Source organism: Erpetoichthys calabaricus, chromosome 9, assembly GCF_900747795.2.
Source record: "Erpetoichthys calabaricus chromosome 9, fErpCal1.3, whole genome shotgun sequence".
Taxonomy (NCBI): domain Eukaryota; kingdom Metazoa; phylum Chordata; class Cladistia; order Polypteriformes; family Polypteridae; genus Erpetoichthys; species Erpetoichthys calabaricus.
The window spans coordinates 68,451,239-68,478,029 of record NC_041402.2 but is presented as its reverse complement, the minus strand read 5'-3'; the positions used below and the strand labels follow the sequence as shown (position 1 = coordinate 68,478,029).

The following is a 26,791-nucleotide window of genomic DNA, read 5'->3' as shown; positions in this document are numbered from 1 at the left end:
TCCAAACAAATACATTTTTTAGAGACAAATACATCCTCAGAGGTTAGTGCAGGAATACTCTGGGAAACCCTGAAGGCTTTCTTAAGAGTACAGATTATCTGTTATCTTTCCCACAGAAATAAATTGGAAACCAAGAAGGTAACAGAGCTAATAAGTGAAATTACTAGAATAGACCAAGAACATGCTAGGTGTCCAAGTGAGGCACTTCATAGGAAAAGATGGGCTCTGCATTCATACCTCAAGCTCTTAACAACTAAAGAAACTGATCAACTCATTTAAAAATCAAGAAATCATTACTATGAACATGGAGAGATAACTAATAAGATCTTAGCTAAACAAATCCACAAGCAGGAAGTTTGTAATGCAACCCCAGCAATCACCAACACAGATGGAGACAAAATCATTGACCACAAAAATATAATGCACACATTTAGAGACTACTATAAGTCCTTATATTCTACTGAGTTTAAAGAAGACAAGACACAATCTATTGCATTTCTGGATGCATTACAGATACCCCAAATAGATACTCTCAGTGCAGAGGAATTGAATAGACCTCTGGCACTACCAGAATTAGTAGATGCTATAAATTCATTTCAGAGTGGGGAAGCAGCAGGCTCTGATCACTACCCTGTCGAATTTTATAAAAAATTCTTAACTCTACTAGCTCCCCTTTTATTAGCAACATTTACAGAAGCTAGAGACAATAAAATTCTACCCCAAACTTTTCACCAAGTATTAATTACCGTCTTACCTAAACAAAACAAGGACTTATTACAGTGTGCATCATACAGACCAATTTCACTTTTGAGTAATGATGTTAAGATACTCTCCAATGTCCTAGCTAGAAGGATTGAGGAAGTACTACCGTTGGTAATATCACAAGACCGAACTGTATTTATTTAAGGCAGACACGTATCTTCCAATCTTCAACGCCTATTTAATGTAATATTCACCCACAAAGTCTAACACACTGGAGATTATATTATCGTTGAATGGAACTACCTTTTCACTACATTGGAGAAATTTGAGTTTGGCCCAAACATTTGTGCATGGATCAAACTACTGTATAACAGTCCAGAAGCTTCAGTTTGTATTAACAACATTAATTCAGACTACTTTAAACTAGAACGTGGTACCAGACAAGGATGCCCTTTTTCACCACTGCTTTTTGCAGTCGCCATTGAGCCACTGGCAGTTCACTGTTGAAATGCTTATGAGATAAAGGGAATTATTAGAAAAGGACTTGTGCAGAAAATTTCTCTATACAGTATGCAGATAATATGGTACCGTATATATCAGATCCACAAAATACTGTGCCTGTAGTCCTAACGGCACTAACAGAATTTCAAAAGATTTCTGGTCTCAGAATTAAATTGAATAAAAATGTGCTGTTTCCAGTGAATTCTTAAGCACCCCATATTAGATTGGTCACCTTCACTTTTATCATCGCAGATCAGTTTAAATACCTAGGGGTAAACATAACAAGTAAACATAAAGCTCTTTATCAATAAAATTTTGCAGTCTATATGGAAAAAATTAAGCAAAACGTGCATAGATGGTCTACCCTCCATCTCACTTTAGCTGGATGAATTAACATTATTAAGATGAATATCCTTCCTAAGCTTCTTTTTTTTTCTCGAAACATTCTAATATACATGAATAAATCATTTTTTAAGAAATTAGATTTAACTATAACCTCATTTATTTGGAATTCAAAACATCCACATATCCAAAGGGCGGCCCTACAAAGACCTAAGGCAGAAGATGGCATGGCTCTACCTTTCAATTTTATTACTGGGCAGCAAATATTCAATCTATAAAAATGTGGACATGGACACTAATAGATGAACATACACACAGGCATGGTCCGCAATACAAATTTAATCCTAATCCACTAACAGCTATGTTTGGTGTACTTCCAGATGGGCTTAAAGTGGAGAAGGATAAACAAACTGTAATTGCCTTTACTACACTATTGACCCATAGACTTATCTTGCTCAACTGGAAGAATGCTAACTCTACTATTTTAAATCAGTGGATAACTGATGTTGTATACTATTTGAAATTGGAAAAAATCAAATTCTCACTTAGAAAATCTATACAAAACTTATTAAAAACCTGGCAGGAACTAATCAATAACATTTTAGAATAAGCATTTTAATTGAGGACGCAGATTCTCTCCCCTTTTTTTCCTTTTTTTTTCTTTTTTTACTCTTTTTAATTATTTTTTAACTCTTTTAGAGCGGATGTCAACTATTGTCGACAGGAGGGTTTAGGGTGCATGTTGTGAGGGTGAACAGTAGACACATGCCTTCATAGTTGAAGCCATACAGGATGAAGAGGAAAAAAGGTGACAATCCGGTTTTCATGTGGGCGGAAAACTTGGTGGCATTGGCATGGCACAATGTCAAACGGGTGACTTGTCCCTCTACAGTACACACTAACAATATATGTGAGAAAGTGCAGCAACAGACAATTGAAAAGGAGGCACCAATGCAACACACATTGTAAGCAGTGCAATGTGGCAATGCATGCATTTGGCTGCTTTGAGCGATATCATACTTTGCAGGACTCTGCTGTGTAACATGTATGTGATTTGTATGTGAAATCATATAGTATACAGGCTCATACAACATGCAAGACAGTAACATTTGTCAAAAGTAAATATTGTTTGCTGATTTGATATGTTAAACAACTGCTCTGTGTTCTTTTTTTTTTAAAAGTTAGTTTTTGGAAAAATATTCAGCCCTGGGAGAAAAGAAACAAAAAAAAATTAGCCCTGAAAGAGTTAATTTATTTATTTACTTATTTTTACTAGCTTAAGTTTTACTCTGCTGGCCTAGGTCACTTTCTTACGGGTGGGGGTTGATTTGTTTTGAACAAAGTCTTGTAAAACTTGATTTATTTGTATGGAATGTTATTTGTTATGAAAATCAGTAAAATCCCAAAAAAATATCTTGGAATTATCTAGTAATTAATTCAGCAGTACATATATTATGTTTGAATTTTTGTATTTAGTATCCTGTAGTTTTCAGTTACAGGACAGAAATGTCAAAGAATAAATTTAGAATGTGCACAAGCTAGGATCTTTAAACCCTATACTGAAATATATCTCCAAAATTATAAACCCCATTTGTTGTTAAACTGGGTTGAATCCCATCTCTGCCACAGATTAAAATGCAAGCCTTGCATTGCATTTTGATATTTATGAATGCCAATACTTGTTTACTTAAATTATATTTGGGTAACTACTTAATGATTATACCAGTATTTTAAAGATGTTGTTACTGCTAGTATTTACTGTGTGTATATATATATATATATATATATATATATATATATATATATATATATATATTGTATTACAGAAAAGGGCATAGTATTGTTCTCTTCAATAAATGGAGATATAAAAAGCCATTGAATGGGATATCTGTTTTTGCTCTGGTATTAAATTATAATGAGTATAGTAAAACTTGCTGTATCTGGTATTGAATAAAAAAAATTCTGGTGCCGTAACATCCCTACCAGACATACTTAATTGTCCATCCAGGAAAACGCTTCTGTAAAGGAACCAATTTTTCTTTTTATTTATTTTTACCTCCCAGAAAACACCGTAATTTGTCTCAGCACCCTCTACAGACAACCTCTGGTGTATGTAGTATCTGAGATACTAGATACTGGACATACTTTTCTTAACTACCCAGTAAAAAGGTTGCATTTTTTTTGGTTATGAATTTTTCGTAGCATTTAGATTTATAGGGCCAGAAGTATATTTACACTGTGTGTCTAGAGACAACTATGAATGTATTTGTCTCAAATGTTGGTAAGAATAATAATAATTTTGTTCATGTAGCACCTTTTCCATGCTCAGGGAACTTAGACTAAACCAATCCAACTTTTCATGAAGGTAGATCTCAAAGTTGGGTCAGTGATTTAAACTGCAAAAAGCAATGGCGCTCTAGTCAACATCAATCAGCTGACAATAAGCCTATGATTACAAACCATCTATGGCTGAAAAGTCTTTAAATAACACTCCTTTTAAACAGTAACAGTGTATCTTGTGCATAGAACACCTTACTCATATTAACAATAAAAAACCTGTTGCTAGAGAAAAACCTTTATGTAAAACCAGGTTATAATTTGATATTTAAATACATCACTGGAGTAAATGTGAACAATGCATTGTTGCTGGCTGAGTGAATTACATGTTGCACAGTAAAAATGAGGTTGAAAAAATTAGCAGCTGTGACCGCAAAAAGGTGCTCTCTAGAATGTGCGTTCAAATTAAACACTCTGCCATCACACCTAGTTGAAAGCATGTGAAAAGAACTCTTACTAATTTTTTCTGTTAATAATGAGATACTGATTTCTGTAGCAAATACACCTGAAATAGAAAATGTGCCTAATGACTCTGATAACAGCATAACCATAGACCACAGTCAAGGCTTGCACAGAATCCAAGTTCTGACTATATGTCTAAACAAATTGCCAGAGTAATTTAAAATGAGTGTCTAGTTATAAGTGCCAAACATGCCATAACAGGAAACATCTAGATCACTATAATGAAGTGAATGTTATTCTTAAGACATTGAAATGTTACTGTTGTTGCCTTGACAAACTCAGTAGATTTTGGTAACCATCAAGATGTTGCTCTGCTTGTGTTTTTAGATATTCCCCAAACACTTACATTGCATTGACTGGAGGAAATTGTGGTTGGGATTTTAAAAAGATCCCTGTGGATGAAATCCACTGCTATCACCTACCAAGATTTTACTTAGTTGTCTCCAGACATATGTTTTTATTCCAGGAATTGCATACACTGCATCTAAAAAGTATTCATCTCCTTGGAAGTTTTCACATATTATTGTTTTATAACATTGACTATCCAGCTTAAAACACCTGCAGTTTTTCCTCTCTCTTCTTTGCAAAACTGCTCCCAATCTCTGTCTGGTTGCATGGTAACAATGTGTGACTAGTCTTTTTCAAGTCCAGTCACAAATTCTCAACTGGATTGAGATCAGGATTCATACTGCTTCAGGTTTTTCTCCAGCATTTGTATTTTACTGCATTCCTGTTAACTCTACCCCCCACAAGTATTAATTTTCCTGCTACAGAGAAGCCCAACTAGCATGATGTTGCATCCACCATACTTTACAGTGGGGATGGGATTTTTTTTTTTTTTTTCGGGATTCGGTCTCCAGTCTCAGCCACTCTATCTTGTAACTTCTTTGGTGGTGTTATAGTCCTGTAGGCCCCCTTCAGTAGTTGTCATCTTGCACGATCACTCAGGATGGATGGCCTGCTTTAGACAGTTTTACAGTTACCATATTCTTTCCATTACTTACTATTGGATTTACCTGGACTCCAATGGGTATTCAATGACATGGATATTTTCTTGTTTCCATCCCCTGACTTGTACCTTTTAATCACCTTGCATGGAGTTGCTTGGTGTGTTCTTCTGACTTCATTTTGTAGGTTAAGGTACAATACTCCCTCACCACAAGTTGTACTTTGCAGATAAGGTACATTTATGCAACAATCAATTAAGATGCCATGATTACAGACAGGTAATATCCATTTAACTATTTATGTGACCTCTATAACCAGTGGGCTGTACCAGTGATGGTTTAGGTGTTTCACATTAAATGGGATGAATACTTGTGACATCATTTATTATTTTTGTTTTTGTATTTGATATTAATTTAGACCATTTTTCTGAGGTTTGTTTTCACTTTGATGTTAAAGAGAGCTTTTCTGTTGATCAACATCAAACAGCAAGTTAACTCCACTATGACCCTGTTTTGTATAACAATAAAATGTGAAAATGTCTAAGGGGGGTAAATACTTTTTATAGACAGTGTAGCATTTAATAGTGCTTGTGTGGATATTTCAAGAAATTTTAAAATCTGTCACCTGGATTTTTTTTCTCCAAAATCCTTTTTGTCCTAAATTGTATTTTAAAATATGACATGTGAATATATTAATTTAAAATGTTTTTAAATGTAACTTGTCTTTGCCAGGGTCTTGCATGCAGTGTACTATTTGGGTGTTTATTTCTTAGTGCTAAGAGATAGGATGAAACAACATCTTTACTGTTAGTATTCACTACAGGAAATAAGTAGATTAAGGAAAAATCTGCAGCTTTTTTTTTTTTTTAAACTTCTTTTGTCTCTTTCACATTTAAATCCCACACAAGATTCACACAGTTACACTTCTTTAATTTTCCCTTTAGTGGTTGTAAACCAGGGGTTCCCAACCCGGGGTACAAGATGGAATTTCAGAGAGTGCAACAAAAAGGAAGGCTGCATCACAATTCAGAAAAATTTTGCGAGGTGCGTTGTCCGATATTATCATGGTGCAATCAGTGTGTTGCATTGTGCATTTATTTGTAAGCCATTTATTAGTTAGTTAGTTAGTGCCCCTGTTCTATGATATGAAAATATTCAATCATTTGCTCATGCTATTGTCACCTTTGAATGAGCCACAGAAATGTGTGTTCTCACAGGTTCCTTGCTGTAGGTAGAGCGTTCGTGAAAGTGAATAACTATTTTTTAAGAGAATAGAAATTGATCCATAGAGAAGGTTAAGGTCTAGTATTCATATATGCACGCCCAACATACCTGGAAAGGGGTATCTTTTAGAACTGCCTTTCCCAAGGTTTCTTCCATTTTTTCCCTGCAAGGGTTTTTTTGGGAGTTTCTCCTTGTCATCTTAGAGAGTCAAGGCTGGGGGGCTGTCAAGAGGCAGGGCCTGTTAAAGCCCATTGCGGCACTTCTTGTGTGATTTTGGGCTATATAAAAACAAATTGTATTGCATTGTATATCTGTGCAAGTCCTGTTCATGAAACATCACTGATTACAAGGCTTTGCCTTCGTGGTGGACTGATTTGGATGCTACAGATGCTGCCTACACTCAGCCTATCTCTCCTGCTAGTGGTCCTGGCAGTAGCACAGCAATTATAACTGTCTGGTGCATCTGTTTTTGAACTGCAGTGCAGGTGTTATCAGGAGACAAACTTTGTCAACTGTGTTTTATTGCGGCATGCTGGCACCCATTGCTTCAGTCTAGTGTCTAAGCTTCATGAGGAGACACATTTACAAAATTATTGATATTTGTTAAGGTAAATTGCGCAATTTATATTTAAAAAAATTTTTTTAATTCAATTTGTTCACCCGTAGTATTGTATGTGGTTCATGTTAGAAATTACAAATTTCACTTCTTCATCTTCATGTGTGATATTACTTTTGTAGGGATTCCGAACATAAGTCAAAAATTTTCTAGTGGTGGATTTGTTAGGAAAAAGTTGGAAACAACTGAAACAGAAAATACTATACTAGAGCAAGTAGGAATATCTGTTTTTATTGAGTCTTATTTAATCAGTTTTTTAATTAGATCAGGAATTAGACACAGACAAAAGGTTCAATTTTGAAAAGGAAAAAAAATAACTTCCATTATGTGGCACCCATTACCCCCTAGTATCCCCCAGTGAAGCAAGATCACAGACAATTTTGAGATAACAGGAAGAAGTTTGTAAGTTGATTTACAGAGTGAAGAACAGAGTCTAGGCAGGCTTTTTCAAGGAAGAATAGGAACTAAACACAGAAATAATAAGGGTGCAGGTAAACAGGATTAGACAAAGTGATGCCATATTTCCTGAACGCTGATCGGTGTTGCAAGTAAAATAAAAAAGGATGAAATGAAATGAGGCTGGAAAGACTAGAATGTTATAAGGACAGAATTATCAGACACACCACCAAGAAGACTGAGTCTTACCAGTGAGGAAAATTGCACATCTTTCTGCACATTGAGAGAGTAAGGTTATGAAAGATGGCATGCTAGGTATGAGATTTTATGGTAGGAGCCAAGAGTTTCACAGAACAGTGTCATAAGCTAATGGTATAAACAACACTGTCAATTTAAAGGAATTGGCAGTACATTTTGCATTGAGAGAGAGGAAGCCAAATTAAATTCCGTAGGAAGCCATGTAAGGTGAATGAGGATGGGGACAAAGATAGAGCCAAAAGGGGTGCAGATTGAGCACCCAGTGATTGAATTCAAGATCATGGAGGGACACTCCAGTGCTCTTACTGGGGGGCAGTTGTCACATTTTTTGGTGGCAGACCAGATTATCATTTGTATAGTGGGCCACATAAAATATAGGTCAGCTACTCTCCAACAAATTCATTGAAAGTAATTAATTAATTGAAATGACATTGTTCTAGTCATGACCATAAAACCACTTACAAATGGTTAATAACAACTGAAATGCTGGATGTTGCAACATTTAATTAGTTGCAAAAAATTATATTTGTTAGTATGCATCTATACTTACTTTCAGTAACCTTCATTTGGAAAAAATGTGGTTACAACGGTATGTGGTACTGAGTAATGATGCCATATGCACGGCAGGGTTACAAAGCCTTGGAAACGATCCTAAATAATGTTCAGTATGTAGAGATCAAACAGAGAAACTCTGGTAAAATTCTTAAGTGCAGTGTTGCAGCATGGTTCAGTTATGTTCTGCTACAAGACTTCTGGAACATTGTTTACATTAAAAGCAAGTGAAGATAGTAAAATTACAAAAGTCTGTCTCATAGCACCTAAAATTCTGAAAGCAAGACTCAAATACACAATTATAGATGGCAGTATAAGTTGCATATCTTATACAGTCTGTACGTATTTCTGTTTGAACACAATTTGTTGAAATTGGGAAAATTAGTGTTTTTACATGTGGCAGCTGACTCAGATTATTGTTTGTAGAATGGACAAAAAGATACATTAACTCTTTTAGGGCTAATTTTTTTTGTTTCTTTTCTCCCAGGGCTGAATATTTTTCCAAAAACTAACTTTTTTAAAAAAAGAACACAAAGCAGTGGTTTAATATATCAAATCAACAAAAGATATTTACTTTTGACAAATGTTACTGTCTTGCATGCTGTATGAGCCTGCATACTATATGATGTCACATACTATGATTTCGCATACATATCACATACATGTTACACAGCAAAGTTCTGCAAAGTATGATATCGCTCAAAGCAGCCAATTGCCACGTTGCACTGCTTACAATGTGTGTTGCACTGGTGCTTCCTTTTCAGTTGTCTTTTGCTGCACTTTCTCACTTGTATTGTTAGTGTGTACTGTAGAGAGACAAGTCACCCATTTGACATTGTGCCATGCCACTGTCAACTGTGAAGGCATGTGTCTCCTGTTCACCCTTACTGTGCCACAAGCTCCAATTTCCCTGCTCTGTAGCTCCATGAACAATTCTGGTGATGTATAAAAATTGCCCATGTACACAACATGACCCAAATGTTCATATCCTTGAAGCAGCTCCAGTACAACCGGACTTGTCAAGGGACAGTTCTCTCTTTGAAAGAAATACTTTCCTGTATATGTAATTACTTTCAGGCAGAAACCAGTGTTTGCTTCTGCCAATACAAAATCCTTTATGCCATACTTTCTGGGCTTGTCTGGCATATATTGGTGTCCCTTGTATTTTATCATAGATTCATGCACAGACAAATCACAGCCAGGCTGATAAAATTGTTTATATGTTGGTTCCACAATGTCAAGCAGAGGCTGAACTTTATGCAAGGGGTTATCGCCTGGCTCACCCCTTAGGATTTCTTTCTGGTTATCACAGAACTGAATAAAACTTTGCAGCAGCACGTACCTATCACGCGGCATAACCTGTCCAAAGCCACCAGTGGACAAAGCACATTTGGACCAATGCTCCCTGAAGTTATATCACCAGTCTAGTCCCATCTCTATTTATAATGACACAACGGCCTTCATCTCGTCTTTTGTTGTGGGTTTCCACTTTGGAAAATGAGAATGCGGTGCAAGTGCACCGCGCGATTCAAAAAATTTCTCTGCCTACCTGTTTGTCTCATCTCACAGTACCTGGAAAGCAGCATCAGGAGAGAACAGCCTGAAGTAGTCCAGCGGCTGGTGATCTGTCGTGTCCAACAGCAAGCCATGCTGTCTTGTGAAGTCCGGTAGCCAGTTTGGCTCCCGTGGATCAATGTCTGTGTATTCCTCCCACACGAACCTTGCCATAGGTGCATCGGCTGCGCGAATGTGCTCAGCTGGGGCGACATCGGCTGGTGTCCGATCAGCTGATGCCGGCTCCTCACTCTCCTGATCACTGTCAACAGAATCAGATTCTGAAAAACCAGGGTCCGACTCCACGATAATGTGCAGAACATCGTCTGCTGAGTATTTTCTTTTCTGCACTCGCTTCGCTCCCTTGTGAGATGTTGATGCCATCTTGCCTTTGTTTACATTTCGTAACTCACGCACACGCAAGGATTAGATGCAGAGTCAATGAGTCTAACATTCCTCCAAGCAGAGAGGGAATGCCTGTGACATAACAATGACTTTTGTCACTATTAACAGCTGATTGTCGCCCTCTACCCCTGGATGTTTGACTTTTGTCGACATGCGCCCTGAACCCCTCCTGTTGACAAAAGTCGACATCCACCTTAAAAGAGTTAATAAATAGTGTTAACACCAAAATTCAAATGCAGTCCCCTGGGATTCATAATAACTCTCCTTCAAATAAGTAGTGTTAACACCAAAATTCAAATGCAATCCCCTGGGAATCATAATAACGCTTCTTCTCTTCTGAATCTGTGTTTAAGTGTTAGAAAAGCTCTCCATCTGCCAGAATGTGTGGTCAGGATGCCGCTGCCAGCAAGTGCATTTTGCACTTCATCTAACAAAACACATATGTTGAAGCATAGGAACTATGCATTTTGGTCTACCTGGAGTCATACATGAAGTTCCACTACTAACAAGAACTTTGCCAATAAAATTACCCATATAATAACTCATTTTCTTCAAAAATGCACATGCAAGTCAAAGGCAAGCAAGCTACTAAAAACAAATACATTTACACTTCTCTTCTGTATGGCAATGCTAAAACTTTCCCTATTCTTGACAGTAGCATTGCCAAAGCGTACGAAAAAACTCGTAATCCCGGCCCACCTTAAATCCCTTCTCACCTTTCCGTCAGCGTCATTTGTGTTGTAAATGTGTCGTCAACACAAGCAGCAAGTAGCCTACTGTCCCATCCCCCCATCTACTGCAGCAGCTCAATTCGCAAAGAAGGTTCTCAGTGCTCAGTGTTTATCTGGGAGTGAATTGCCTGGAGCTTTAGAGGGTAAATAATATATCTTTATTTGGAATACATATATTTCATGTGTGTTCCGTGTCTACTGTACAACAATCATAGTAAACACATCGTTAAAATAGAAACATTTTTCATGTTGTAGACTTGAACTGTATAATGTGTGAAGCCTGAAGTCCAAATATCAAATAAACACTTTCATAAAAGGTACAAGTATAATATAACAGCTTTTGTGGTGGAGCAGTAAGAACTGCTGACTTGTAATCAAGTGGTTGCCGGTTCGATCCTGGCTGTCTCTCAGATTTACCATTTTGAGTAGTGAGTTGCTCTTATTGTTAATATTATACAATAAAAACCTTTGATTTGTGTCTGTAACCGCCAGTGTAAATTTCTTTGGCTTTTTTTTTTCCACTTTTATTCTCTCAGTCACGATCACAATAGAAGCCCCCCCAGATCTGACGTTGTTAGTTTTTATTTGAAACTGGGAATAATTGTGGATGTGAGTGGTGTTTTGAGACAATGGAACTGGAAATTCTCTGATCTGGAGGGATTAAAGCTGACACACAAACGCTGGTGAATCATGCCTTCTTGGTATCTCATTGTCACTTGAATTCTTTTAATTTCGTTTTATGGAGTGTTCGTGCTCATGCTGAATTAGTATGCACCTTATGGTCTATGATGTCAAAGCCGCACTGACAAAAAAACAGAGACGTAGGTATATATGATATTTGGAATAATTCATTTTATGACCTGTATAGTATATTTCGGAAAACATTTGTGGTACTGATGCAACATTTTTCATATTATTCATATTAATTTGCATACAGTTAAGTCTGTAAATATTTGGACAGAGACAACTTTTTTCTAATTTTGGCTCTGTACATTACCACAATGAATTTTAAATGAAACAACTCAGATGCAGTTGAAGTGCAGACTTTCAGCTTTAAGTCAGTGGGGTGAACAAAACAATTGCATAAAAATATGAGGCAACTAAAGCATTTTTTTAACACAATCCCTTCATTTCAGGGGCTCAAAAGTAATTGGACAAATTAAATAACTGGAAATAAAATGTTCATTTCTAATATTTGGTTGAAAACCCTTTGCTGGCAATGACAGCCTGAAGTCTTGAACTCATGGACATCACCAGATGTTGGGTTTCCTCCTTTTTAATGCTCTGCCAGGCCTTTACTGTAGCAGCTTTCAGTTGCTGTTTGTTTGTGGGCCTTTCTGTTCGAAGTTTAGTCTTCAACAAGTGAAATGCATGCTCAGTTGGGTTAAGATCAGGTGACTGACTTGGCCATTCAAGAATTTTCCACTTCTTTGCTCTAATAAACTCCTGGGTTGCTTTGGCTGTATGTTTTGGGTCATTGTCCATCTGTATCATGAAATGCCGCTCAATCAATTTGACTGCATTTAGCTGGATTTGAGCAGACAGTATGTCTCTGAAAACCTCAGAATTCATTCGGCTGCTTCTGTCCTGTGTCACATCATCAATAAACAGTAGTGTCCCAATGCCACTGGCAGCCATGCATGCCCAAGCCATCACACTGCCTCCACAGTGTTTTACAGATGATGTGGTATGCTTTGGATAATGAGCTGTTCCATGCCTTCTCCATACTTTTTTCTTGCCATCATTCTGGTAGAGGTTGATCTTGGTTTCATCTGTCCAAAGAATGTTTTTCCAGAACTGTGCTGGCTTTTTTAGATGTTCTTTAGCAAAGTCCAATCTAGCCTTTCTATTCTTGAGGCTTATGAGTGGCTTGCACCTTGCGGTGCACCCTCTGTATTTACTTTCATGCAGTCTTCTCTTTATGGTAGACTTGGATATCAATATGCCTACCCCCTGGAGAGTGTTGTTCACTTGGTTGGCTGTTGTGAAGGGGTTTCTTACAGTACTGGTGGCGGCTGTTGTTAACATGAGCCTTGACCGATCCGGTATGGAAATCTGTTATTGCTGTCTGCATAGTGATCTGGCAAAATTTTACAATGGATGCCCTTCCTGATGTAACCCTCACCATTTATCCGGGCTTGGGACTGGCATGAAGAAACACTAGTTTGTGCATCCCCTGTGGCTGGGTTATACATACAATATGCAATGAACACCACAAATTCAAATGGTACCAAGTTCATTGGTGACCTGTTGAACACCTTTTCTTCATCTTAACAAGCATGTAAACCCGAAAATTGCCTCAAAAATGTATTTCATTAACAGCAGTGTTAGCTTGTTTTGTATCTTTTCTGAATGCCCTCCATAAACTCTCATACAAATTTTGCTTTAAAGTCAAACCACACCGAAAATTAGCACCAGAAGCAACTTTTATTTGATATTTTTAAAGATTCTCAATATTTTCAGTTGCTTTTTGTAAGGTTACTGAATCTTAAAAGTTTATATTGCTGATAATGTGATTTTATATGATGGGGCGGTGAACTTTTTATACTGGCATGTTTCTTTCTGTAATCTTGAAGATATGCATTTTGATTTCTGAATTATTATGAAGGCTAGTATGCTGTTTGTTATAACTCACTTGCTGGCCGACTGTTTACCCATGCAGTTAGTCAAGGTTTTTATAAAGAGAGAAACCCCTAAGCCAATCCAAATCCAGATGAAAAATGTACTGAGATTTAATGAGATAGAAATGCAAGTAAGGATTCTCTTGTTCTGTGTACACGTGACAAAAATAAGAACTGAGCTAAAGTGGTGCTTTTTAGCACTAGCATATTGAAACATCCATCTATTAATATGGACTTAATGGTACAGAATGTTTTCTTGGCATACCATTATTGTATGACTGAAACTGGACTGAGTAGTTGAAAATGTTTTTTTTCTTTTGTTGTTATGTCCCTTACATTTTTGTTTCTTTCTAGACCAGATATTTGGCTGTTTATTTTTTTAAGTTGCACGAGAACATGTCCAGGGTGGGATTGACCTACACCCTATCCAACCACTACCCCAAATTTAAGTGAAATATTCTACTCGGGAGTTTAGTTCCTGTTATTTTTCTCATCAATTAATAATAGCATTTAGAACCAAGAGTGCCCTGACTGTGACTAGACTTTCAAAGATGAACAGGATTGGCCAATACTGTGTGGCTTCATATGAAATTTCAGCATAGATCTAGCTGGAAGAGAACACTGATAGCTTCTTTTGTGCAGCTGTTGCCATAGCAATATACTCTCTCTCCTTTTTCACCCCAGTGCATTATGGGACAGTTGTGCAGTGGCTGGAATGATAAACAGCATATTGTATAAAGGGGAGAAGGGACTTCATTGTCATGGAAATGAGAGCTGATGCCGTGCTGTTTTGTCACACATGCATAGCTTAACATGAAGATTTCTTAATGTATCTTGATGCGTATGGACTAAGAGAAAAAGAAAAAGCAGACTGAGTATCACTTCTCTGTCACCCTTTTAAGTAAGAATTTCCCTAAGTATATATTTTTTTCTCTCCACTGCAATTGCATTTTTTTCATTAATTATCTTAATCATCACAAGCTTATATTTGAAATTGGTAAATTAAGATTAAACAAAACAAACAAATCCTAAAAGATGTTTCCAGTAGAATGACCCTGGCAAGTCCAGTAGGAGAGAACCTGAGGCAGACTTAACAATTTCTGCAAAAATAATATATGTTGGCTATTCTGGCATCACCTGGTAATTTTCCAGGATGAGAATGAGGTGGCCTAGTGTGTTGGGCTAAACCGTTCATAGCCACTGCAGCTCTCACCTGAGCAAGCAAATATCAAGTAAGCGAGTAATTCCATTGGTAGGTTAATAGTTTATACATTCAACCCATTCTGATCTCTAACTTAATTAAAACATTTTTTCTAACTGGTGTTAAAATATAGAAAACTGGAAGACAGAAAAAATCCTTTCAAATTTTTATATAAATTAAAAATGACAAGACTGTGTCCAAATGCTGTATTTGTATCCCCAATGTCTTTAGGTGTTGGAACTGCTGGGACATATGCACTAACTGAAAACTTCCACCCGTTGCATGCCTTTTATAGGCATTGCTTGAGTTCTTTGCTGCAAAACGGCATAGTGTTGAATTTCAGTTTATAACTGAGCTTTCCTAAACACATCTGGCAAAAAGGGGCACCATCTTCAGGCAGTAGACTTGTCATTGTAAAAGATCAGTGTGCTGTGGGCCCACTTGTTCTGTGAGCTATTTTTAAATTGTATTCTGGAAAGGTTCAATGATATATTATTGTATAGATTTCTGTTTCAGTGTGAACCTTGGTATCTTCTTTCTAATAATAGCAAGTGTCTGCTTAATATTAAGCAATTGTTTCTGCATCTGGTTGGACCTAGACAGTAGTTTATGGGTCTGGTTAAAATTAAGCAGCGCTTCTAGGTCTGAGTGGCATTAGGTAATGATATCTGAGTTTGATCAGCACAAGGAATTATTGTGTATTTTTGATTTCACATTAGTCTGGTATTTCTAAGGTTAGCTTGAATTTGGTTATACTTACTGATTCTTTAAAGGTTAACACTAGAATAACCAAAGCGTACGAAAAAACTCATAAACCCGGCCCACCTTAAATCCGTTCGCACCTGTCAGCCTCTTTTGTCTTGTAAATGTGTTGATAATCAAAAGCAGCATGCAGCCTGCTATCCCATCCTCCCACCGCCACAGAAATGGCAAAACCTCTCCCACTACAACCCTTGTTTATCAGGGAGTGAGGTAATACCTAGAGCTGCATAAGCTAAAAAATACAGCATATCGTTATTTGGAACACATTCATTTCATGTGTGTTCCGTATCTACAAAGATCTTTGTAAGTGTAGGATGACAGAAAATGCAAGAAATGTAGAACACATACCTAAAAGACAAACGTTTTTTCTGTTTTAGTACTAACGACAAAATTTTGACTTGAAGTGTATAATGTGTGAAGACTGAAGTCCAAATATCAAATAAGCACTTTCACAAAAGGTACAAATATAACAAAACAAGTCCGCTTTTATTCAAGACTATAACTGGAGAAAAAGAAATCAGGTTAGTTTATGTTGTTGTAGCGACTGCTTTGCTAGTACAGTGGTAAGAACTGCTGACTCCTATTTGAAAGTTTGTGGGTTTGAGCCTACCCGTGTCCCATATTCAACGTTTTGAGTAGTGAGCTGCTCTTATTGTTACTATTATACAATAAAAACATACATTAGATTTGAGTCTGTAGCAGCCGGTTTAAATATATGGTACTTGTAAAGGTTAGCGTTTTTGTATTCAGTTTTATTCTCTCAGTCACGTTCAAGCTTGCCCCAATCTGACACTGCTGTATTCAAATAAAGAGGTGCTATAACAGAGGTGAACTCAGATGAGGACGAGGGTTCTACATCGGACAAAGAGAACAGAAGCCCTCCCCACAAGAGATGTCCACTCATATATAGGAATAACGCAGCTACACAAGGCAAAAGATGGCACAGTTTGGATGCAGGACGAGGTCTGGCGTCATCCTGCCAGTCAGTCTGCCCCAGACCTGTCCTTCAACGAAACAGCACGGCTTACAGAGCTCACCAACATATCATGCAAAGTCCTGTTTATAATTATGTTTTCTGATGGTCTTTGCATAAGAAACATTTATATGTTACTTATATAAAATCCAGATCGAATGTTATTTACCTTGATTTATTTATAGACTTTCAGTATGCAAGCGACTCTCCACGCTAGTGTTTAGATGCGGACGGTGTATGTGCCCAAAAAGAAGTCTAACTGCATTCTCATACCATTGCTTGCGTACTGAAGTGTCAGCAGGCATTTTTCTTCCGTGGGGCGACTGGGATCTTTTCCTGAATAAGATCAAACACAGTTGCTTAGGGTGCGACAGGAGCTTCCATCTGCAGCTGAAGTCACTTCAGTACACATGTAGTTTGTCAGCGTGCTTGTGTCGATCAAACAGAAGAAGCTGTGCAGTCTATTTGTGACTTTACTCTGTAAAGATAAGTAAATAAATCAAGGTAAATAACATTTGATCTGACTTTTATATACAAAGTACAGTGGCGACAGCTTGCGCCTGCAGCTATAGACTTTTCAGTACACGAGTGACTCTCCATGCTAGTGTTTAGATGTGGATGGTGTATGTGCCCAAAAAAGAAGTCTAACTGCATTCTCGTACCATTGCTTGTGTGCTGAAGTGTCAGCGGGCATTTTTCGTGACATTACACGTGTAATTTGTGAGCATGCCCTTGTCCATCAAACACAGGAAGATCTGTAGTCTACTTGTGACTTTACAATGTAGAGAGATAAGTAAATAAATCAAGGTAAATAACATTCAATCTGGCTTTTATATAACAAACATATAAATGTTTTTTTATGTAAAGACTATCACAAAACATAATCACTAAGAGGACTTTGCATGATATGTTGGCGAGCTCTGTAAGTCGTGCTGTTTCGTTGAAGGACCTCATCCTACATCCTAACGGTGCCATCTTTCGCCTTTATGCCTGGTGCAGCTGTATTGTTCTTATATGTGAGTGGACGTTTCTTGTGGGGAGGGCTTCTCTGGTCTCTTTCTCCAATGTAGAACCCTCGTCCTCATCTGAGTTCACCTCTGTTATAGCAAAACTGAATAAATAAAAAAAAAAACTAATCTTTACAAGTACCATACATTTACACCGGCTGTTACAGACATGAATCAGATGTATTATTTTATTGTATAATATTAACAATAAGAGCAGCTCAGTATTCAAAATGGTAAATTTGGGAAGCAGTTGATATCGAAACTGAGACCTCTTGATTGGGAGTCAGCAGTTCTTAGCATTGCACCATGCAAGCGGTCGTATCAGCAGACTTCCGTACCATTTGTGAAAGTGTTTATTTGATATTTGGACTTCAGGCTTCACACAATATACACATGTCATAAATATAGAAAGGACAGTCCTTGGGTGTGTGGGAACTGTTAACATTTGAATTTGATGATTGTATATAGCGCGGAACTGACCTTTCTGTACGGTTCTGTCCTCTGCATCTCTTGGAGTACAAAAGAAACTCCACCATGCAGCAACATGCGGAGACTGGACAAGATTTAGGAAAAAAACAAAACACGTGGTCACTAACTACAACCACATGAAGGTATGTGAATGAATATAATGTTGCATTAGTGCAACAATGTTTTCCGAGATGTACAATACCGGTCATAAAATGAATCATTCCAAATGTCATTTATACCTAAGTCTCTCTTTTTTGCCAATTCGGCTTTGACATCATGGACCAGAAGATGCATACTAATTCAGCATGATTAGGAACACTCAAGAATAAAACTGAATAAAAAAAAAATATTAACATTCTCAATCATTCTCAATCACACGCACCTCTCACATCCACGTCCACAGTTTTCCCAGTCCCAGTTCAGGCACAAGATCTGACATGGTTTTCAAATAAAGAGGTGGTATAACAAAAGAAGTTTGTTTGTTATAACACATTTTTATCTGAAAACGGTGTTTTGTGGGGGGTGGGGTTTAATGGGGTGTTGTGGGACCGTGAACGTGAGTGAGAGAATAAAACACACAACATGTTGTATCAGCAGCCTACCATAACCTGCTTTCTTTTTTTTTCAATTATATTCTTGAATAAAAATGCACTTGTTTTGTTATGGTTGTACCTTCTGTGAAAGAGTTTATTTGATATTTGAATTTCAGGCTTCACACATTATATACTTCATGTCTACATTTTGTCAATTATTCCTAAAATATGAAAAATGTTTCTGTTTTAATGTGTTTACATAGATTAGACACATAGATAGACACGGGACACATATGAAATGTATGTATTCCAAATGACGATATATTTTTTACCATATAAAGAAAGCTTCAGGTACTTCACTCCAAGATAAACATCGAGCACTGAGAAACTTCTTTGCGAATTGAACTGTGGCAGGGGGATGGGATATCAGGCTGCTTTTGCTTATCAACACATTTACAAGACAAAAGACGCTGACGGAGAGATGCGAATGGATTTAAGGCAGGCCGGGTTTACAAGTTTTTTCGTGAGCTTTGGTAATTCTAGTGTTAATAGGGGAATTTACCCTTGGCTTAAGACCTTATTATAACACTTCCTAAAGCCTATGTTAATGCCTTTGTTTGACTGTGTAAAAAGACGTGCTTCATAAAGTTTGTTACCCCATTGCCCCTTAGTCAGTGTCAGAACCCATTATTAGTACAGCTTAAGTGTATAGGGCCATTCCATTCAATTTCTGCAATATTTCATGTAAAAAGTGTTGACACATTTTCTTTTATATTCATTGTTATTTGAGTAATTCAGAATTTGTGTTTTATGTTATGAAATATGGAAAATATATCACTGTTTAGAATCAAACATTTCCATGCTGTTCAGTGGTGATTGATAGGAAAAGATACATATAACTGGGTAAACTGAAGATATGGTAGACATGCACTGGTTAATTTTTTATTTTAATATTTTGAAAGCAATGTTGAAAATAAATATTTACATTTGGGTTTCAGAAATGTGCATTATAATAGAAATATGTTTAATAATCAAAAAATCCAAGGAGTGTGCAGATTGGATCAATGGCTAGCACCGTTACCACTCATCTGAAGAATAATGGGTTTCATTTCTCAGCCTATTCACTCACTATCTGTATGTAGATTATGAATTCTTCCAGTATATGTATTTTTTCTTCTCTTCATTTTCCAGTTGTACTTCTGCATCTCAAAAAGGTGTGCGTCAGGTTAAAATGGCCTAATGTGATTGAATGTAGGTGTGTTCAGGAGTGTGCCCTGCAATGGAACTGGTGGATCTGGCTTTTAGTGTGCACGCAAGTGTGGACAGATTAGGCTTAGGCCCCAACAGAAGTGAATTTACGTTTAAATGGCAAAAAAAAAAAAAAAAAAAAGATGGAATGAGAAGCATCTAAGCACATACTGTATATAAAATAAGTACTTTGTTATGAGTTGCAATTTTTTGTAACTTTATCTGTATTAGTTTATTTGGCTCTAGTTCTTTGTATCTGGTTATTAATACTCTCATTGTGTGGCAAGCTTTCAGTACTGATGGTTTCATTTCAAGAATTCAGATTATGAGATGCCTGTCTTTCCTGCTGTGGAGAACTAATTTACTGGTAGCCCATTATAACATCTTAACCATCTGCATTTTGCACTTTAACCCTTTCTGTTGTATTTTGGCAGTGTGAGCTAAGCACACATTTTTCTTTCTTTTCCCCCATAGTTAGTCCGTGTACTATATGATGGGAAATGTTTGTATCCTTTTCACCTTTCTACCCTTTAAAGATGCTTTGTAAGACCCCTATAAGCTAAGTTAGCAGAAATTTCCTGTCAGTCCTTGTCACCGGTTTCTGAGTTGGTCAGGAGGCATATGGATCTGATTACCAAGGCAGAGAATGGCTCACTGGGATTAGAAAGGCATTTTCATAATAGTCATCCTTAAATGCATATTTGTTGGTGTTTTCAATAACAGGAAATGGGTGCATAGCTTTTAGTGTACAGGCCTGTCATTTCCCAAACCAGTATTGACTAGGTCTGGATCCTGTCCTGTCCTGCCACTAATGTTGTATTTGTATTTGTACTGTATATCTATTCAAACCTGGTATATTACTTTTTAATGGGTATTTGCAAATTGAAATTTGAATTGTTTTCCACAAGCCCCTAGTTCTGTTCCTGACACACACAATACTTGGATTTGGGTGAGTGAAATTTTTTTTTCCTATTCACCCAATCTGATCTAACATTGGACCCAATTGTATTCATGAATGTAATGTGCACAGCTTAGAAGACACCATTCATTTTCTTTCTTTTAGTTCAAGAATACATTTTAAATTCAACTACTAACCTAAAACATTTTTTGATAGTTGACATTGTTTGATTTGTGTACAGTGCAAAATCCTACTTGGTTATACTTCCTATTCTGTTTTCCTGACATTTAGGGCCAAAATCTGGTGATTGTTCCCCTTCAACCCCCAGTATGAACTCTTATTTCTACAAGTTTATGATCAAACTTTTGAGGCGCTTCAGTATGGAGAGGAAACTTCTAGATATGCGTGGTGCTTTCATTATCAGGTAAGGAACTGATGGCACTGAAAATAGTAATGTGGTTGTGGAGGGAGGTTTATCCAATTGCTGTTTGTTTATTCCTTTTATTAATTATTTTTCAGATTTGCTGTTAACTTTGTATTGCTTATGCAATGAATGACTCACACACTCTAACTCTCTTCACCCCAAAGTTATACAGTTTTCTTTGCAGCTTCCTATCTCTAGCTATTGTTCCTAGCCAATAGCTTCTCTCTCTTCATTTGTTGTGCACCATAGTACCCTTTCCCAATTTTGAGCCATTTTGCATTATATTAAAAAGTAGTTGTGTTACTTGGCTTCACCTCTGAAATTATCTAAGACAATGGTGATACACCTGTCCTTGTACTTTAGAAGTTGATGTCATTTGAAATGCACTATTGTGTTTGTCATATCACTGAGAAAATATTCTGAATCTGTGTGTAAATCAAATGTCAAACTTTTAGTATTCCCTGGTAAGTCTTTGAAAGATTATAATTAGATTTTTCCACATTTGCAACACATTCTAGTGGTTCATCACTTCATTTCAATGCACGAAAATATGGACAAAAAACATAATAGAGAGAGTAAGCCTTTATATAGGGCTATACAAATATTTAAAATAAAATATAAAATAATTCTATATTTATCTGTTCCAAACAGATGACATTGTTCTTTCTTATGTGTACTATAAATTGGCGAATACAAGCGGCTGAAATGAGTTTCCTCCGCAGGGTGTCTGGGCTTTCCCTTAAAGATAGGGTGAGAAGCTCAGTCATCCGGGAGGGGCTCAGAGTAGAGCCGCTGCTCCTCCGCATCGAGAGGAGTCAAATGAGGTGGCTCGGGCATCTGATCAGGATGCCTCCTGGACGCCTCCCTGGTGAGGTGTTCCGGGCACGTCTAACCGGGAGGAGGCCCCGGGGAAGACCCAGGACACGTTGGAGGGACTATGTCTCTCGACTGGCCTGGGAACGCCTTGGGATTCTCCCGGAAGAGCTAGAAGAAGTGGCTGGGGAGAGGGAAGTCTGGGCATCTCTGCTCAAGCTGCTGCCCCCGCGACCCGACCTCGGATAAGCGGGAGACAATGGATGGATGGACTATAAATTGGCAGTGACTATGATAATGGGTCTGTATGCAAGAGTGTGCCCTGTAATGAACTAGTGCCCTCTCCAGGATTTGTTCCTATCTTATGCTTGATCATACAGAGCAGCTCTGACCTCTTTGTGATCCTCAATTGTATTAAACAGGCCTGAGAACATATAAGTTACCTGTTCTTAACATTTTTGTACAAGGCTGAGCTTAGGGAATGACCAGAGTTTGTGACAACTAGGTACAGTGGCCATTTTGTACTACTAGTAAACAATAAATCAGAAAAACACAAAAAAATATAATGTTCCACTTGTCTGGAAGAAGTGTTCAGGAAAAGTATCTTGTATGCTACAATGCCTAGCTGCCCATTGTTGAAACATACACTTTCTCCATATTTTATCAAGCATAGTGGATACTGAAATAGTTTGCTAGAACGTGCCTACAATGTGTGTTATGTTTGTAATTATGTTTATCGTGCTACCCCTCCTGAAGTGAAATTTGGTGTAGGCGTCACTTAATGTGCTATATATTTTAAATGTCTTGACTGGGGATACAGCTCAGTTGTCAAGTGACACTGTTTAGGGCAGAGTGTAATAGTTTGGCAACATACTGTTGGTTTTGCCATCTGCTTTTCATTTATTCTTAATTTTGAATCTATTATTTAATCTTCAGTCACATTTTACTCCTTCTATATGCTTTAATCTTAGACTATTTAAATTAGTAAAATTTACATTTTATTTGAAATTTTAGGAATATTTTAACTTTATTTTTCATTTTAATATAATGCTTTTTGTCTTTTTTGAGAGTAGAAAACAAAAGTCATTAGCAATGGATTTTTCTTTCTTGATCCTGCGCAGTAGCTAAAAAGTCATATTTATTTTTAAGTAGTGACATTGTCAGTGAAAGTCATATTAGGTTGTTCCAGACAAACTTAGCATCTCTCATTCAGCGCTAACTCCTTATGCAGGAAAGGATTCAGACTTGGGCGGCTTGTCTTTCCAGTGCAGGGCACTCTAACACATTTAGTCATACTCACTACTACAAAGTCCTTTTAGAGTTGCTAATTAAACTAAGCAGCATGCCTTTGGAGTGTGTTGGGAAACTGGAGTACTTGGAGATAACCTACACTGACACAGGAAAAACCTAAAAGAGCATGTTGTTATCAAACAGCTTTGCCATAATTTTTGTTGACAAAAGCAACTGGCTTGCTGTGTTTTAACAAGCATAAATGCAGTATATTCCCTTCTCAACTGCAAACTGAATATTGTAACATTTGCTAATGGGGAAAGGATACATATAGTGGTTGGAAGGAATAAGGAAGATAAATGCTATAGTAAGCCTTGACCTTGGACTAGAGTGCCTGATGTTTTGACACCCTAAATCCCTTCACAGTATCTGATTAAGTGGAATGGCTGCACAGTAATAACTGTTTATATCCACTTATGAGCATAATCTTAGTGTTGCTGTATATTTGCTGAGTTCAAAGAAATTTAGAGTTCCAGAGTATAACACAAGACTGCAGCACAATTTTGTGTTAAAGCCTTTTCTCACCAGCTGCTAATCCTTGATTGCAAAATTAGGCTCACACTCTAACAAATAAAATTTCTCTCTATTTACCAAAATAGTCATATTTTTCTGATACGCTCATACTTGTGTCAAAATTTATTCAAGCTCTTGACCTTCATTTGTTAATTTGTAGCTTTTCCTATTCATTTCCTGCCCTTTGATTAATTATTGATTTTTCACTTTCTTTACTCTTTTGATCATAATCTCCTCAACTCGAAGTAAGCTTTGACTTGGGAGAAGTATAAAGACAAATTAAGGCAACCTTTACCAAGACATGCAATTTCAAATTGCCAACGTATTATAGGTCAGGTGTGACTGCACTTCTGATTCTGGTTTTGTGTTTTAGATTTGTTCACATGGGAGTGAATCTGTAGAGAAGCCAACCAAAGTGAGATAAGCAGACACCCAAATTATCAGCCCCTCAGAATATTTTATTTGCTGTGTTCCAAAAATTACAGTCTATGCATGTGTTGAATTATTTTAGTATGAAGAGAACTTTACACATAAAGTTTTTAAGTGGCTTGAAGGAAGTATGCTGCAAATCAAAATGCAGTGTTATTTGCATTATTGTTTCACAGCCTTAGAAGTCTGGATTTGCTTATCGGCCTCATCACTGTCTGTGTGGTGTTTGCATATTCTTAGTGTTTCCATGGGTTTTCTCCAGGAACTCACTTGGATGTGCATGTTATAGTTGATTGGAGTCTCTGCTCTTCCCGTTGAAAAGTAATATGGTGGTTCTTGCCTCATACCTAAGTGATAGACTCTGCCCTCCACAATTCTGAACTGGATTATGCTAGTTTAAAAATGTTTATGTGACTATTGGAGCTAGGCTCAGTTATGCTACTTGTGCTATGACAGTAGCTTAAAGTACTCCAATAAGAACAGCAGAAAGAAGCCCATTAGGAAACAGATGATTACATCAAGGCCTTTTAAGTATGTTTTCTTCATCTAACCAAGGAGCAGACAATGTTACCTCAGAGCAGAGCAAGACAAAGTGAAGATATATTTGTATGGTTACTGTCTTATGTTCTTTGTCTCTTGGTAGAATCCCAACCTCTCCTAGGATTTACTGTATTTTTTATTTTATTTTTTCTGCTAACAGTCTTGTGTATATACAGTACATGGTCAAAAACAATTAATGTTAATCTGGACTAACATATACATGTGCATTCCTTTCAGTGGTAAAAGCACCTGCTTTCATTTGATATGTGATTTAAAAGCCCTTACATCTTCAGTGGCATTCTAACCTGTTACCACTAGAGGTTTGTTTTCTAGAAACCTCCACCCTAGAGCCTCATTGTGGCTTGCCAAACACACTGCTCCTGAGAAGTTTATAAAATATCCTTTCAATGTCTGTGCAGGTCTAACTGATGGTCTTTCATGGTTAAACATATAACAAGCTAAGTACAGTTTATATAACATAGTTATCCTTATATAGCCTGGAGGTTTGCAGGTTTCCTGTCAGACATCCAGAAAGAGGAACTCCTTCCTGCCCTCTGGTGGCCAAAAGGTTTTTATTGTCTCGTGCCAGCCCTTATTGGCATCTCTGTCACTGTAAAAAGATGGACAGGCTTTTCTGACATCTGGTAGGTCACCTGTTCTCGGTCATTGTGTGGGAACATTGCCTATTTCTACTCAGACTGGTACGTTCTTTTTCTTTCAGTGGTGCTCCTGCTGTCTGCACAGCTGGAGCACTTCACCTTATAAGGATTTATTGCTCCCTAGCAACTTCTGCCTTCCTACATTGGCACATATAACGGCTGTATTCCTCATTTGTTGAAGTTAACTTCAGAACTTTCACTTGCTGCCTTGTTCTGTGGCACATTCACTGCTTAATGCCATTTTAGTGAAGACGGAATACTCTTCAGGTGACTGGAGGTTACATTTTGTAGCAAGAAATAAGAAAATGATTAAATTTACTTTTAAAAATAAGTTTGCATAAATTAGGTTCTGGTTATTCAGCACACATAAAATAAATTAACTGCATTCCAGATGTGATATTCACAGCTTGATCTGGTGTTATTTTGACTTCATGGCAGATCACGGAAGAGGATGGAAGTAATTTACAAGATTTAAATTTGCAAGGGAATGAGTCAAGCTTCGTGAGTTATACCAGAATTGACACACATTGTTTTGAGTAGCGTTATGGCACTAAGGTAGTGTTGGCTAGTCAGTGTCCTGGAGGTTTACAATGATGTAGGTATCTACTGTAGTCTTTTTTTTTTTCCTTTCTTTTTTTAGAAACAATTTTTATGGTTATTGGAACTTGTCTGATTAGAAGATCTGTTTATTCTTATTTCTGTTGTCATTTTTCATGTCAGAATTTCCTCCCCACTGTATGTTTTACTACTTTGCAAAAATGAACTACTGTATTTCTGAATTTTTTTTCTTTTTTTCTAAATCTTCTACTAAGAGCTATTTAATGACATGGTAATGAAGTTGTTGCTTGAATAACTGGTTTGCTGTTGCCTAACTTATTTGTATCACATTACTATATTATTATCATATTATTTATATTTGAGATGTCAATCAAAAGTTGGGACGAGACATCTCATTATGCAAATGGTCAGTTAATAAAGGTTAAGAAATTGGAAGGAAAGCGTTTATTCACTATAGCCAACCTGGACCCCAGAAGTCTAGCACACTTGCATTAAGAACTTTAGTGGTTCATGCTGGATTTTAAAAATAATAATATGAGGAATTATGTGACATGCATCTTAGACAACATCTAAGATTTATCTTACCGTTCCACATTCAAATTTGGCAACTTGTCAAAGATTGCCCCACTCTACTCATAGCAGTCTAGTTATGAAGAGACAGCAAATTGAAAATGGCTGAAAGGAAGATGCCATCTCTCTCCTTTATGGCTTAATTTTATTGAGGGGATTAAAAAAATATTTATGGAGTAGGTAAATGACTTCATCCATCAGAACTACATTGAACTCTGGGCTGATATAAATGCCTTGAGGGCTGGCCTCCAGATGCT

The 26,791-nt window shown here is 37.1% G+C and overlaps 1 protein-coding gene across 1 annotated transcript in view; it reads left to right on the top strand.

Annotated features, from left to right (window-relative positions):
* The window catches only part of vac14 (vac14 homolog (S. cerevisiae)), a 201,993-nt gene that overhangs the window by 120,569 nt on the left and 54,633 nt on the right, over positions 1–26,791 (top strand). Inside the window, exon 14 of the mRNA XM_028809690.2 lies at positions 21,030–21,162. Within this exon, the coding sequence (XP_028665523.2) occupies positions 21,030–21,162 (133 nt within the window). The remainder of the gene's footprint in view (positions 1–21,029; positions 21,163–26,791) is intronic.